This window comes from Petaurus breviceps, unplaced genomic scaffold (assembly GCF_028583685.1).
Source record: "Petaurus breviceps papuanus isolate PSGF00001 unplaced genomic scaffold, PetGlider_PUasm1.0 90667, whole genome shotgun sequence".
In the NCBI taxonomy this organism is placed as follows: domain Eukaryota; kingdom Metazoa; phylum Chordata; class Mammalia; order Diprotodontia; family Petauridae; genus Petaurus; species Petaurus breviceps.
Window position 1 is genome coordinate 3,096,876 of NW_027187302.1, and position 16,943 is coordinate 3,113,818.

Genomic DNA, 16,943 nt, shown 5'->3' on the forward strand with positions numbered 1-16,943 from the left:
GTGTACATGTGTTTTTATATGTGCATGTATATTTCTAATGTGTATATAGATATGTGTGTGTACATATGTACTTAATAGAACAAAGCTGTAATTTTTGACATTCTCCTTTTGGTGCTTTCCAGGATATCACAAATACTTAGTACTTAAAGAATCATCTGTGCAGGATCCCAATGCCCTATAGCTATCATCATCTCTTAGGAAGGTGCAGTTTCAAAGAAGGTGTTCCTGATTCTCTAAGGACTGGGTATTGATAAAACCTATTTAACCAAGTATTTATTCATCAATCAATAAGTATTAAGTGCCCATTATGTTCCAGGCACTGTTGTGCTAAGCAGTGGGGTACAAAAAGAGCCAGAAGACAGTTCCTGCCCTCAAGGACTTCAGTAAATCTATTTGAAAGAGACCAAAATTTCAAAGTAAAAATTTTTTAAACAAAAAACTTTGGGATTTTATCTTTGAAATAGAAACTAAAAATTATGAAATGATATTTTACCTTGTGTCTAACAAAAAAATAGAATTGCAACTATGTGCTAATTCATAGAATGAACTAAGTGTCGATTAGGCCTTTTAATATAATTTTCTCAACAAAAGCCTATGATATGATTTGACAGCCTTCATTTCACCTTTAACCTGCTACAAAAAAAAATTCATGGGCTTCATTAATTTCCCCAAAGGCCTCTCTTAATCCTTTGATATTCAAATAATTCTCTTTTGGAGTACCCACCAATAAATCATCATTGAGAAACCAACAGATCATAGAAAAATTGGACCAACAAAGACACTGATTTGATGAGGTATGGTAGATGCTAGTGTTAAATGGAAAGAGATGAAAAGGCGTTAGTCACTTTATCAGTGAGTAATTTTGGTGTTAGGATTTTTGGTTTTCTCTGCCAATCTCATAAGGAGAAAGTGGAAAATTGAACAAAAACTTAAACCTTGAGGGGAAAAACAGATGGTGATATTTTACAACCCAGAGGAGCCAGGTTACCCTGAAGATATCCTCAATAAGGAAAATCACCCACAGACCTCTCCACCCATACAAGGGATAGCACCTTGACAATTATGCAGAAACCCTGAATAACAAGTCATATAAGTTGAAAGGACAGTTCAATGCAGCCCCATGACAACTAGTGTGGTCTATCACAAGCTGGAACCTAGTGCCCCACAGCTGGGAGGAGGTGGACCCAAGTTCAGTGGTAGGAGAAGATCAGCCCATGGTTAGTCCAAAGCCCTTTACCATGATCCAGCATGAATGTTAAAGCAGCCCCAGAACCTAACTCAAGGGCAGTCACAGAGCCCTGTGGCAAGAAGTAGCCCTGTGAAAGAAGCCTAGCATGAAAAAGGCCATAGTAGCACTTGAGTCCAGCACAAGTGGGGAAGGATCTTAGACAAAGTCAAAAAAAAGGGGACAGGCCGGGAGTCCTGTGGCAAGAGGGAGGCCCTAGGCAGAACCCAGCACTAGAGCAGCCCTAAAGTCCCTTGAAGAAAGATCCTAGTATTGGCCATCCACTCAAGATTCCATTCAGGAGGGCAAAGGTAGAACCTAACACAAGAACAGGCACCCTAACATAGATACCAAGGATGCTAAACTGAGCAAACCAAGGTAAGCACCAGCTACTATAATAGAATCATCTTGAACTGCCCAGGAATAGATCTCAAGGAAGAAAGCAACTTCATAAGTCCAATTAAAGTGTAGGAAGCAAAAAAATGTCCTCACCACAAGAACTTTAAAGAAAAAGAAATGAGGAAAAAAACGGAATACTTAGGGAGGAAAGAATGTGAAGGAACATTGACATCTTAGGACAATGGAAAACCTCACCATAGAACTGGATGTTCTGAAAATTAGAATGAGCCAAATAGAAAACAGCAACTCAATGAGACAAAAAAAAAAAATTAAACATCCCAAAATTGAAAAAAAAAATGCAGACAAAAATATAAGAAATACAATTTTAAAAACAACTAACATGGAAAACAAGTCAAGGGGAGATAATCTAAGAATTATAGGACTAATGAACAGCACAACCAAAAAAAAGTCTAGATACTGTATTTCAAGAATTTATAAATGAAAATTGCCAAGAATTCTTAGAACCAGAGTACAATGCAAAAATAGAATTCACCAGTCAAATCACAAAAGAAATTCCAAAACAGAAACTCACAGGAATGTCATACCAAAAAATTCAATGTTTCCAGGTCAAAGAAAAAATATTACAAACATCCAAAAAGAAAGAGTTCAAATACCAAGAAGCCACAGTAAGGAGTACACAAGATCTGGAAGCTACCATCATAAAGAAATGGAGAGCTTGAAATTCTATATTGCAAAAGGCAAAAGGTTTACAACAGAACTGAGGCCAGTATTGAATAGATATGTTGAAATAAAAATTCAGAAGCCAAAGAAATATGGAAAAATACACACCTTTACTTGATTGTCAGGGAACATGTGGGGATGAATTGTTTAAATGCTACAAAAGGTAAGAAATAAGTGTCCTCTCAGAAACCTAGTATCTTTAAAGGTCATAGAAAAAGGTAAATATGACAAGAGGGTTTCTGGGACTAGGGTAAAGATGTTTTTTTCTTTTTGGAGGGGGGAAGGTAGGGCAATTGGGGTTAAGTGACTTGCCCAAGGTCACATGGCTAGTTTTTTGTGTTAGGTGTCTGAGGCCGGATTTTTTAACTCAGGTCCTCCTGACTCCAGAGCCAGTGCTCTATTCACTGTGCTAGCTAGCCATCCCACTGGTAAAGATTTTTAAAAAGAGAAAGGGGATTTTATTTAAAAAGGAGGAGGAAGATTGATGAAATAAATCATTATTGCATAACAGAGGTATATAAGATGATTATTAATCATGAAGAAAAAGGAGGAGGGAATCAGGCATCCTAAGAACCGCACTTTCATCTGAACTAGACAAAGAAAGATAAAACACAAATACACACACACTCACACACACACCAAGATCTCAGTATAGAAATACATAGGAAAATAGGAAAGGGTGGGGACAAAGGAGACAGAGGAACTGAGGAAAGAGTCATAAACAAAACAAATTCAAATTTCAGAAAGAGAAATATGAAGAAAAAATAAAAATGAAAGGAATCAAGAATAAAAACCTGGGATTAGGGCAACACAAGGGTAAGAGAAGAGCTGTAATAGAGAAGAAATAAGCCATTTCATTTATAGATCACAAGTATCAGGCAAACTTCCTTTTATGATCTTCCTCATATTTGTGAAAAGGTGGAAGTAATAGTATAAAACAATAGGACAGAAACACCCAATTAACCATCATAGCTATGAACATCAAAGGGATGAACTCACCCATAAAACAGAGAACAGAAGAATGAATTAGAAAACAGAATTCAATAATAGAGCGTTTACAAGAAACCAAAGAGTTAAATGAGAGGCTGTGACAAAATCTATTATTAATTTATTAATATTAATTAATAATAAATAATCTATTAGCAAAACTCAAAGAAGAGAGAGAATATAGAGAAATGTTAATTGCTCATGAATAGATTGGGCCAATATAATATGAAGACAATATTATCTAAATTAATTTACTTCGTCTCATATCAATCAAAACTACCAAAGGATTCTTTTATGGAGCTAAAAATAATGACAAAATTCGCTCGAAGAAGTCAAGAATCTCAAGTGTAATAATGAAAAAAGTGGCAAGAAAGTATGTCTGTCGGTACCAGATCCCAAATTAAACTACAAAGCAGTTATGATTAAAATAATTTGGTACTGGTTAAAACAGAGAGGTCAGTCAATGGAAAAGATTAGGTACACAATATAGAGAAGCAAAAGAATGTAGTGTTAGATAAACCCAAAGACTCCAGTTACTAGGGGAAGGGCTATTTGACAAAAGTTTCTCAAAAACTGGAAAGCTGTCTGGCATAAATTGAGTATTAATCAATATCTCACACTGTATATATGTCAAAATAAACTCCAAATGGACGCATGATTCTTACATAAAAGTGACATAAGCAATTTAGAAAAGCAAGGAAAAAATTACCTCTCAGGTCTATGGATGGGGAAGAGATTATGACTAAACAAGTGATAGAGAAGATCACAAAAAAGAGAACTGGCAATCTTGATTATATAACATTGAAAAAATTTTTTTACACAAACCTAATGCAGCCAAAATTACAAAAGAAAGATGTAATTTAAAAAAAATTGCTTTAAGTTTCTCTGAAAAAGGTCTAATATCCAAGATACATCATGTATTAATTTAAGAGGCATTCCCCAATAGATAAATGGTCAAAGGAAAAAATCCACATTATAAATAGTCATGTGGAAGAAAAAGAACTATCCATCAGAATACAAATTAAAGCAACTCTGAGGTTCTACCTCACACCTATCAGAATGGCAACGATGAAAAAAGAAGAAAATAACAAATATTACAGGAGTTACAGGAAAAAACACAGCAATGTATTCTTGGTGGAGCAGTGAGCTGGTGCAGCTATTCTAGAAAGCAATTTGGAACTATGTCCAAAAAGTTACGTAAAAACTCTGTAGAATATTTGACCCAGCTATACCACTACTAGGTCTGTACCCCTAGGAGATCAAAGAAAAGAAAAAGACCTAAATGGATAAAAATATTTATAGGAGCTCTTTTTGTTGTAGTCAAAAATTGGAAATCATGGGTGTGTCCACCTATTAAGGAATGGCTAAACAAATTGTGGTACATGAGTGTAATAATAATAATGTAAAGGAATATTATAGTCTCATAAGAAACTATGGAGAATTTCAGAGAAAATTGGGAAAATGCCTATGATGTGATACAAAATAAGTTAGTAGAACTTGAACAATTTTTACAACAGCAACAACATTATAGACAAAAGCAATTTTGAAAGACTTCAGGACTCTGATTATGTATTCATAAACTGTAAGTTCAGAGGACTGAAGATGAATCATGTCACCCACCTTCTGCCAAAGAAATGATGAATGTAAATTCAAAATGAAACAATGCATTTCTGGAGATGGCCAGTGTGGAAATGTATTTTATTGGTCTATGTGTGTTTGTTGTGAAAATTTTGTTTTTAATTTTTAAAAATTGTTTGGTAAAGGGAAGGACAGAGAAAGAGAGAGATAATAAAAGTTATATTTTTTAAAGAAAAAAAAAAAGAAACTGGCCCATCATTCAAGAAGACCTGGGTTTAGGCCCTGACTCCAACCCATCTTGTCTGTATTAATCCTGGGAAAGTTACTAAACCTCTCAATACCTTAAGCAACTCTATACAACATAAACTATAAAAAACAGTCACTAATCTGCATTAGTAGAGTTTCCACAAGGGACATTTCCTACACCAATGAACTAACATGTCTAGACGAAAGAAACTTCAAAGGAAGAAATAATAAATACTCATAGATAATGAAAACCACCTTTATATATGTTTTCACTTGTCAGCTCTTAGGGTAACCAGTTCTGGTGCCTTCTTTTATCTGTACTTCAAATTTCAACTCCATTTTCATCTTATCTAGACCTTTCCCACTTGTCAGCTCTTAGGGTAACCAGTTCTGGTGCCTTCTTTTATCTGTACTTCAAATTTCAACTCCATTTTCATCTTATCTAGACCTTTCCCAATTTTAAAGCCTTTAAACTTATCCCCTTCAGTCTTCATCTTTCCAGATGCAAGAATACTGACTTTTCAGTTATCCACGTGTGGAGAATGTCAGTACGGGTAGCGCTATTTTGGCAGTATAAATTTCTTAAATGCAAAGATAACACCTGTCATTATCCATTTTTTTTTTTAGTAAAAGCTCACTCATTTGGTCTAAGTGGGATCCAAATGCATGAATTAGTGCAAAAGTCTGAGCTAGAGACTATTTTTAGCTAATGCTTTTCTATTTCACACGCAAATAGTAATTCAGTCTAGGCTGGCAAAGTACTAGATAACTGAAGAGATTCTTAGGAATTTAATGAATAAAAATGTTATTTACATGCTAATTGTATGCAAATGGTGTTTATGCACTCATTGAGAAAATTTTAAGCAAAACACACCCCTTACTAGTTTGTTTAAGCCATTAAAAACTCAGCCAGTAAAAGCACTTTGCTTTATAAACAAGGGTGCACTTCAGCCTAACTTAGTGTTGAATTAGTTCAAATTCTTGCTAAAGGAATCCAAATAAGATCTTGCTGTGTTTGCCCTTGTTTCATGTTTACATACATTTCTTTACAAACTTGGTATACAGAGTGCACCATGCTATGCAGTAGACAGATGGAAAGAAGAACAAGTGAACTCTTTACAAGAACATTCCATGGGGATGCGCTAAAAGCTCCTTTGCCCTGTGTCGTGAGCAGAGTCATTCATTCACCAAGTGGAAATTGAACGCACCCATTTTTTCCCACTCTCAATTGTCAGTGTGCCACCTCATGAATACACGTCTAAAGAAAGCACTCTCCAGTATCTTGGCAAAGCAAGGAAGTAAATTGGAAAACCTGACTGCTTAAGCATGATTATAATACCCTTTTGATGGAATAGAATGAACTCAAACACTTCGCCAATTTTTAATTATCTATGCTAATGGTAGGTAGGGAATGCCTTGAATGAATTAATTTGGGACATTCCCCAACTTCCATTCAGCTAAGAATTCAGGAATACTAAGCAGCCTTAGAGAACTGTGCCAGCTGCTAGGATCTTAATAAAAAATTCCACAGAAATATTATGATACACTTTTAGATTTCTGGAAAACAGCAGCTAGCTAGGCATGCATCCAGGGTGTGGAGCAGACCATGAGGCATATTGGCAAAGATACCAACAGCAGCAATAAACACGTGCCGTATTCCATCTTTGTGGTAGGCAGCATAAAAAAAGATTCATGGTTTTACTTTATTCATCACAAAGTGTTAATTATCTACACCTTCTTCCTCAAATATAAATTCAACACAATTCAATTTTTAAAAAATATATATTTCTGGACATAGCCAATGTGGGAAATTGTTTTGCCTGGCTGTGGATATTGGTTACAAGGGGTTTTCTTTCCCTTTGTTTTTCCCCCCAGTTGGGTGGGAAGAGATGGAAGGGAAGGAGGAAAATGTTCATTAAATTTTAATTAAAAAAGAAGAAAACAAGCATTTATTAGGTGCCTACTATGTTTCAAGCACTGTGCTGATTTACAAATATTATCACCTTTGATCTTTAACAATAACCCTATGAAGTAGGTAAGAACATTAAGCTCCATCTCCTAATTTCCCCTTCCTGACTTCAATCATTCCTTATCCATTAGGTCCATCACCACTGTTTTAAAATATGCTTAGGGCTTCCAGAATCACAGAATTTGAGAGTTGGAAGGTACTTCAGTGGTGAAGTAACTGAACTCATCCACAAAAAAAACACTACTATGACATACCCAACAAGTGGGCATACGAACTCTGCCGGAAGACATCCCAAGTGGAAGAACACACAGTCCATCACACCTGTGGGAAGTTCTAATTGTAAGGATATCTTTTCCTGACATCAAACCCAAAATTGCCTCTTTGTGAATTACACACTCATTGCTTCTGCTTCTGCCATTCTGGGACCAAATGGGACAAATCTAATCTCTGCTACACAAGGTGGCTCTTCACATACTTGACACACATAGTGCTGTCATTTGCTTTTCATATGACATGTACTTAAGGAACTTCACCAACTGATTGCCTTCCTCTGGATACTCTCCAGCTAATCAATATCCTTTCGAATTAAGATGTCCAGAATTGAACACAAAACTCTAGATAAAGGTAGAGCACAACAGAACTGTCCATTCCCTATTCCTGGAAACTGTGCATATCTTAATAGAGACAAAAGTCAAATTAGTTTTAGTTGCCATCTGATACTGCCAATTTATATTGAACTTGCACTCCACTAAAACCCACAGATCTCTTTCAGAGCAATGGCTATGCCTCACTAGCTTGTCCAGTGAAATTGATTTGTTGTGCCCAAGTTTATGACTTTATATTTATCCCAAATAAATAGCTCTTGTTAAAATTCAGCCCAGTGCTCTACTATTTGGATCCTGACTCTACTGTCCAGTGTGTTAGTTTGGTGCCAAACTTTTATGTCCTTTGATGAGCATGCTATCTATGCCTTTATGCAGTAAGTGATAAAAATGTTAAATGACACAGGGCAAAGGACAGATCCCTAGGGTAACCAGGGATCAATAAAGGGAAAGTAGATGTCTCTTACTTATCTTAGGCAGTCTACTGGATACCTCCTGCCATACTGCCATACTACCATTGAACATTCAACAAGCATTCTTTGAGTCAGTCATCCATCTAATTGCATTAATGTCTACTATCTCCTTCACAAGAATGGTTTAAGATAATTTGTAAAAAGCCTTGGCCAAAATAGAGGTCAACCATATCCATAGCATTTCCTCATTTATAAATTTAATATTTATGTTATAATTAATAATTACTATAATTAATTATGGTAATCCCATTTTTAAAAAAGCTATGAGATTAGTCTTATGTAATACATAGTTAGGATGCTCAGTCAAAAGGGTGTCAGGCCTAGAATCAACAAAACCGAGTTCAAATCCAGCCTCAGACACTTACCTAAGCAAGTTATTTAATGCTGGTCTGCCTCAGTTCCTCATCTGCAAAAAATGAGCAAAAATGAGAAAAAATGGTGAACCACTCAAGTATCTTTGCCACAAAAATTCCAAATGGAATCATGAAGAGTCAGACACACTTAAATGACTAAACATAACAAAATAAGTGCCACACAATTTGTTGGCAGATTTAGGGAGACTTATTCTCACTCATTTCCTTTCCATTAGGGATCTTTTCTCAGCTCTGGAGCCACTCACACATGGACTGTTTCAGTCTTAGAAGAGCCTGGTCTCTGAAGAAAGAGAGACCACTTTTCTCTTGAATAATTTTGCTTGTTAGGCTCCTCACCCTGGAATCCTAGGAAAAATCACCTATATAATGCTTAGATTTGGTTCATATCTATGGCCTTTCTGAAATGGGGCCGTAAAAAAGCACTCGGTATATAAAGGAAATTAGGTATAGGCCAGCTATTTATTTCCTCCACACAAAAGAAATGCTAAACACACACACACACACGCAAATATTTAAACAAGTAGGGACAGTAATTTCTAAATACTATTACTGTCTCTTTGGAGGCTAACACTCAAAGCAACAAAATATGAAGTACTTTGTGGGACTGCTGAATTGACCAGGACAATGGTTAGGCTCACCCCCAGAGGGGGCCATCATCTTCTCCAAAGAGCACTATAGTAGCTGCTGGGGCTCTTCCTGAAGTGTTGTCGGCACCAAGGCCTCAAGGATCTCCCAACCTCTCAGACTCACAATACGGCCTTCAAGGCTTGAAACATTTATCTTAGGATGGCTATACAGTCACCTAGATTCAGGAATGAAACAGAAGAGACAGCCCAAGACACAATCTAGAGCTTGCCTAGAAATGATGTCTTCTGTTTTACACTAATAATCTGCCTCTTGGACCCCTTGTGGGACTTCCTGAAGAGAGAATATTACATGCTACACATCAGGAGAAAGAAAAGGAAAAAGAGAAAGTAGAACCTCTTTCTTCTTTTTAATTAAACTAGGGTCCCAAACCCTCACTGCAGTCACAAGGTAGGAAGAAGGACCAAGGGATCACCCATACTATACTGTGTCTTCCAAATGCACACAAGTCCTTTAGCACTGAGCTACAGATGACCAGCAAGAAGCATCCAGCGCAGCTGGGTAGTGCTCTGTCCAGAGGATAACAGGGAGTCCTGTTTACCTACCATTACCTGGTATAATCTGTTCTAGAATTCTCCTAGGAGTCCCATCAAGCTCATTATAGTTGACAGACATTATCTTCCCCTTTTTTGAAAACTGGGATATTTGCCTTTCTCCAATCTCATAGCTTCTCACCTGGGTTCTCTACAATCTTTGAAATATCACCAATGTGACTCAGTACTAACATCTTCTAGGTTTGGGGTTTTTTTTTTCTGTAAATGAAAATGAAGTTCATTAGGGTCAGGTGACTTAAATCAATTGAAAGCAATTAAGTGCTTCTCTTATCTTAGGTATAAAGTTCTTAATTTTGCTCTGTTATTTCCAATTTTCCTCAGCAAAGAGAAATAAAATGAGACTGGAGCAACCCTTGCCTTTTTTTTTAGCTATTGTTCTTCTCACTGAATGCAATGGTCCTTTTCTCTCTGATCCTCATTCTCCTCCCCAAATAGCCCCACAAACCAAACCAAACTCTCTCTTTGTTGTCCTTGGCATCCCTCTGCAGCCTCAGCTCACTCTGAGTTATAGCACACCTGAATCAATTTTTATAGGGCCATCCAACATTTGTCTCCAAAGTGCCTGGCCTTGTTTCCATCTTCTGTCATTTTTCACACAAAAAGGTCCAGATGAAATATAGGCTAGGATGCTCTGGGGTAAAATGTTTCAGAAGAAGTCAGTTCAGGAGGGATAGGAAATGCTCTAGAATGAAATTCCAAAGTCACCAAGGAAGAATTCCAGTGAAGAGAAAAAAGGACAAATTAAATTTAGAGACAGAAAAGCTCTTTCTCCTAAACCTTTGCCTCATGAAAAACCTTCCTTCAAAACACGGTTCAGATGTCACCTCCTAAACAGGACTTTTTCTAATACCCCCCAGTTATCAATCTCCATCTTAAATTCACTTTGTTATGTCCTTTGTCTTTGAGTACTTTCCATATACCCTGCTGAAAGCACCCTATGGATCACTGAGTCTTATGTTCACTCTTCCACTACACGTTTCAGGACCCCTAGACCTGTTCATCCACCCTGCAGTTCAATTACCTAAATTTGTATGGTGTCTCCCCACTGGAATGTAACCTCCTTGAGAGCAGGGACTCTCTCAAACTTCTACTTGTATCCCCAGCAGTTAACACAGTGTTTTGTACATTTAAGTATTTAATAAATGCTTACTCAAAAGGGTAAGAAAGGCAGGGGAGGGAAGCTGCTGTGGGAAATGCATTAATTAAAAAAATAAATGTGAATAAATGAGTTGACTCTATGTTGAAAATTAGTATCATGTTCTAATGTTTCCATACCATAACTGAAAATTCTTCCTTATCTATTGTCATGTCAAGCAGATAGTTTTATTTTCTACAACTGCTCCTTAAAGATTTCAATACCAATGAGAGGCAGCCTGATTGAGTGGATTGGGAGTCGGCTTTGGAATCAGAGAAGACCGAGGTTCAAGTCCCATTTCTGAAACATATTGGCTGTGAAACCCTGGGTAGTTCACATTCCTTCTCAATGTTCAGAGGAACTAGGATTATTATTATTATTATTACTATTATTAGCATTGCAAAACAGTTGCCCATCAGCAATGGGAGAGGAAATTTCCTGAATGTAAGTTCCCTACCCTACTGCTAACTTCTGAATTGGACAACTTCTAAATTTTTCCATGTAAACATTTGCACCTTGGAAATCAGCAAAGTTTTATAGGGCTTGATTTATTTTGTTGATGATCATAAATCTAGAACAAAAATGAAAACTGTAATACCAAAGAGAAGTATAATTTGGAAAAGATGGAATTAAAACTGAGTAAAAGGAAAATTCAATTTCAATCAATACTAAGTTTGTATTAGTCTTTATTAAAACAGAAAACCAATACAATTTTCAGACACTAAATTACATATATTTACAAAAATATACAAGGGAAGAATAGCATATATCATATCTCTTCTGTACTACTGTTATGTCAGGTACTGACTATTTAGTTTTTCCTGTACGGATCCCAGCTTGTTACATCCAAGACGATATAGAAGTAACATCCTTTTGTACCTAGAGTAAAAAAGTAAATGCAATCAATATAACACAGAGCAAAACAAGCATTTCCAAATCAAACCATGTCAATAAAATACTAAACAATTCTTTTTATTAAATTGCCAGGGTAAGATACATAAGACTAATTAAAAGTCAGATAAATAAACAGCATGCAAATAGCCATTCCCACTCCTAATATTGACAAGACATTGTTCTAGTTTTGTTCTTCACCCTTCTCCTAGATGCACTCCTAATTCTCTGGGTTTCTCCAACAAGCTCCAGCAGCCCTCTCCCTCTGGAAGATACCTCTACCCCAGCAGCCTCCTCCCCTGATTGGTGATTTCCTCCTGGAATCTCCATTTTAATAGATGGAAGGAGAGAAACAGGAAAGGAAAAAAGAAAGGATGAAAAAAGAAAGAACAATTAGAGGAAGGTAGGAGGGAGAGAGGAAAGGAAGGGAAGAAGGAAGAAAGGAAAGAAGGAAGGAAGGAAGGAAGGAAGGGAGAGAGGAAGGGAGGGAGGGAGGGAGAGGGAAGTAGGGAGGGAGGGAGGGAGAGGGAGGGACAGAGGGAGGAATCTGTTAAGTGCCTACTATGTACTAGGCACTGTGCTAAGCCTTTTACAAAGAGTATCTCATTTGATCTTCAAAACCCTGAGAGGTAAGTGCTATTGAGACCTCCAATTTATAGATGAGAAAACAGGCAGAGGTGACTTACCCAAGGTCACACAGCTTACTGCCTAAGGCAGAATTTTAGCTCAGACTTTCTTGATTCCAGGCACAGTACTCCATGTACTATTTTTTTTTTTTTGCCTTTTGGAGAGCAATTGGGGTTAAGTAACTTGCCCAAGGTTACATGGCTAGTTTGTGTGTTTTTGTTTGTGTGTGTGTGTGTGTGTGTGTGTGTGTGTTAAGTGTCTCAGGCCAGAACCGAACTCAGGTCCTCCTGACTCTGGGGCCGGCACTTTACTCACTTCACTACCTAGCCACCCTAAGAATTCACTGATGGGTTCTTTTTTTTTTTTTTTGCTTTTTGGAGGACAACTGGGGTTAAGTGACTTGCCCAAGGTCACAGGACTAGTTTTTGTGTTAAGTGTCTGAGGCCAAATTTGAACTCAGGTCCTCCTGACTCTAGGGCTAGTGCTCCATTCACTGCACCACCTAGCCACCCCTTCCATGTACTATTTTACTTTGTGATCTCATCAGCTCCCATAGAATTGATTGTCATTTCTATATTGCTAATTCTCACTCTATTTACCCAGCCCTAACATGTCTCCTAATTTCCATTCCCATTTCTAACTGACTATTGGGCATCTCTAAACTGGATGTCCCATAGACATCTTAAACTAAACATGTCTAAAACTGAACTTACCATTTCCCCAAAACTGTCCCCTCTTCCTAACTTCCCAGTTACTGTTGAGGGCACTAGCATCTTCCCAGTCACCCACACTTACAACCACAGGATTGTCCTTACATCCTCATTCTCACTCATCCAACATATCCCATATATTGTGTGGCTTACTTCAGGACAACTCAAAAACTTTTTTCTAAAGGAGGCCTTTCCCAGTTCCTCCCAGTTACCAGTGTGTTCCCATTTGAGATCACCTTCTATTTACTATATAACTTATATGTACCCAATTACTTAAATATTATATGCAACATTAGAGTGAGAACTCCTCAAGGTCAGGAACTATTTTCTCTTTGTGTACCTACAATTTAGCACAATATCTGGCACAAAATGTTTAATAAATGTTTGTTGATATAATATTTCAGTTTCCTATTTTCTGTACTTCTGTGCTTTCAGGCCCACTCATTCTCAAATGCTGTTGACAAGGCTTACACAGTATCACTCTCTGTTGGCGACCTCAAAAGATTTCTAAAACATGCTTATTTTTCCATCTCAGTAAATATCTATTGAACTATTACTTGAACCTGATCCTGCCTCCAGCTCCTCATAGCTAGTTTTATAATGTCAATATTTATATTCCAACTCTACTCTAGAAAGAAAGCAACAGGTACCCCATGTCTTTCTACTCTGACAAGAAGAACAAAGCTGAGGCAGCAAGGACTCAGTTATTTCCTAAACAAATACTAGTTCATAGGATAATAGATTTGAGGTTTGGAAAGACCTTAGAAGTTATCAAGGCCAACCTCATTATTTGATAGTTGTCAGGAAACTGAGGCCCTGAGATGTTAAATGAGTTTACTTTAGCTAGATCATTGTATAGAAGAGATCAAGGAAATTAGAAAAGTCACTAATGATAAACATTATCTTTTAAAAGAACTGTAATTAGAATCTCAACTCCTATGTTCCGAATAAGTGGCTGCAAACATATTGAGAAAAAAAATCAAAGACAATAAAATGTTTTGTCATTCATTACCTTATTGAGTTCTGGGAAAAGCTCCTGTATCACAATGTCCAATAGAACATAAGTCAACTAACATGTCAAAAAAAAAAAAGAGGAAAAATTTGTATTAAAAGATAAGAGCCAAAGAAAGTTGTAAAACTGCTCAATACTACATTATTTCTTGACAACATTGTCTCCAAAGCAAAGTGTTTTAAATTCATAGTTAATATTATGCCTGACACCCACAGAATTTCTTGGTTTGGGGAAATTCTAACATAAATAACTATTCTTGGGCTCCATTCCTGGTCTCATACAAGTAAAGGACTCTACTACCTAAGACAATGTTTCAAAGAAAGATTACACCTTTAATAAAAGGTACCTGTTTGTTGAGCACTGGCTGCTGAAGGCCTTCAAAGAGAAGTCTGATACCGTCATATTTAGCTTCATCACCAATACATTTACCTATAAGATCTAAAGAAAGCAACAAATTTTAAGTTTTTTTAAAAAGATTACTGCAAAGTACTTAAATTCCCATCCTGTTTTGAGACATTCTCTCTCTCCCTCTCTCTCAGATTAACATCATGCATTTTAGCCATTATGTAAATATTCAGTGTTTTACACTTTGTTAAATTTTTTAAATGGCACTGCTCCCAACTTTAGAAAGTAAAAATAACCTCAAATAAAAAGCTCAGAATCATTTTATAAGGCCTATACAGGAAACAGGTTATTTTTTTCTCATTTATCTACTTGAGAAAGCTTAATTTTACATTGTCATGAATACACTCAGGTTGATTTGCCTTAGGTCATCTCTGTATTCAATACACACTTAAATACCTACTATATACCAGGCAATAGGGACAGAAAGACAAAAAAGCACAGTCCCTGCTTTCAAGGAGCTTATTAAATTCTATATGGAAGTGATTAGACTAGTTTTAACCTGTCTAACCACTTTTTAATCAAGTATTTGTTAAAAGATCTATAGTGTGGCCAGGCTCTGTGCTTGGGGCTAGGGATGTTAATTATTTAGTCATTTTCAGTTGTGTCCAACTCTTTATGACCCCTCTCTGAGATTTTTGGGGGCAAAGATGTCATTTCCATCTCCAGCTCAATGTACAGATGAGGAAACTGTGGCAAATAGGGCTAAATGACTTGCCCAGGGCCATACAGCAAGTAGGTGTCTGAGGCAAGATTTGAACTCAGGTCTTCCTGACTCCAGGCCCAGCAGTCTATCCATTGTGACACTTAGCTGCTCAGTACTGGGGATACAAAGACACAAATGAAATAGCTTTTTTTCAAGGAGTTTCTATGCTATGTGGAGTAAGACAACATGTACACATATAGGCATATAGAACATTTATATAAAATAAATACAATGTAATTTTGGGGCTAGGTGGAAGAGGAAAGGCCTTACACTAGACATTAAAGTAAAACAGACATCTTACGAGGTGGAAATAAAGAGAGAGTACATTATAAGCATGGGAGACAGTCTGTGTAAAGTCATGGAGAAGGAAAACGAAATTTCATGTAGGAAAGAAAACAAGAAACTGATTCAAACCAGCTATATGGTTATATGCAAACTTTGTGTCTCTGTGGGGGGAGGGGGGTGTGTGTAGAGGGGAGGATATGGTGATGACTAGTTTGATTACAATTTATTTTTAAAAAAGGATTCTCAGAAACTATTTGTCAAATGGTCTTTGAAACTTCAAGATTTAGTAGTTAATTCATTCAATAATTTCACATGGGGAAAAAAACAAGATTTTTTTTTCTTGTAATCCTTTAACAATTTTTATATAAAACAATGTGTAACTGGAAACACATATGTATCATCTTTATTAACTTTGTGAAATAAACATTTATCCTGAAATTAGCTGTAACTAACTTTATTTTGTGACTTTAGTAAAGCAAAATAATTCAGGTTTTACAGAACAAAATTAAATATATATCTTAATTATTTTCTACAAATATTGCACCTGGAATGTAGTTCATCATTTCTTTAAAGGTCTGTTTTGCTCGTTTCTGCTTGTCTTGGAGAGAAAGAGGTTCTGTGTTTTCACAGAACACTGCATCTGAAAGGACAAAACAAAAAGGTCTGTGGGAATTCTCAACTGTTTATGGTCAAGACATCAAGCTATGTAAGGAAAAGAATAATATTCATTCTATTTATCCTAAAGTTCATTAAAAGTTTAATCAATAAGCAGCAGTGCTTTCTGTCCTCACTCCTCTTCCTAGGATTCTCCCATCTGTCTATTCAAGCAAAAAATTCCTGTCCAAGCTGAGTAACAATTATATTAAGAGAAAAGTTTCAAAAGTATAGAATCTTGATTAAAGACAGATTAGTTAAAAACTGGGAGTGATGACTTCTAGATCTGTATCCCAAAGAGATCATAAAAATGGGGAAAGGACTCACATGTTCAAAAATATTTATAGCAGCTCTTTTTTGTGGTGGCCAAAAATTGGAAATTGAGGGGACACCCATCAACTGGGGAATGGCTGACCAAGGTGTGGCATATGAATGTAATGGAATACCATTGTTCCATAAGAAATGATGAGCATGCACATTTTGGAAAAACCTGGAAAGACTTCATGAAATGATGTGAGTGAATTGATCAGAACCAGAAGAACACTGTACACAGTAACAGCAACAATATACAGTGACTAACTTTGGTAGACCCTCTTCTCAGCAATGCAAGGATCTAAGACAACTCCAAAAGATTCATGATAGAAAACGCTGTCCACATGCAGAGAAAGAACTATGGAGTCTGAATGCAGATCCAAGCATACCATTTGCTCTCTCTTTTTTGGTTGTTTTTTTCTTTCTCGTGCCTCCTCCCATTGGTTCTAATTCTTCTTTACAACATGACTAATATG

At 36.6% G+C, this 16,943-nt stretch overlaps 1 protein-coding gene across 3 annotated transcripts in view; it reads right to left on the reverse strand.

Moving 5' to 3' along the window:
- Positions 1-11,537: 11,537 nt before the first annotated feature.
- Positions 11,538-16,943, reverse strand: part of SNX14 (sorting nexin 14) — a 110,906-nt gene continuing 105,500 nt past the window's right edge. For all 3 annotated transcript variants that reach the window (XM_069065090.1, XM_069065089.1, XM_069065088.1), the window contains 4 exons: positions 16,046-16,141; positions 14,455-14,546; positions 14,109-14,165; positions 11,538-11,747 (listed from right to left, as the gene is read on the reverse strand). In XM_069065090.1, coding sequence (XP_068921191.1) covers positions 11,709-11,747; positions 14,109-14,165; positions 14,455-14,546; positions 16,046-16,141 — 284 coding nt within the window. In that variant the 3' untranslated portion in view covers positions 11,538-11,708. The remainder of the gene's footprint in view (positions 11,748-14,108; positions 14,166-14,454; positions 14,547-16,045; positions 16,142-16,943) is intronic.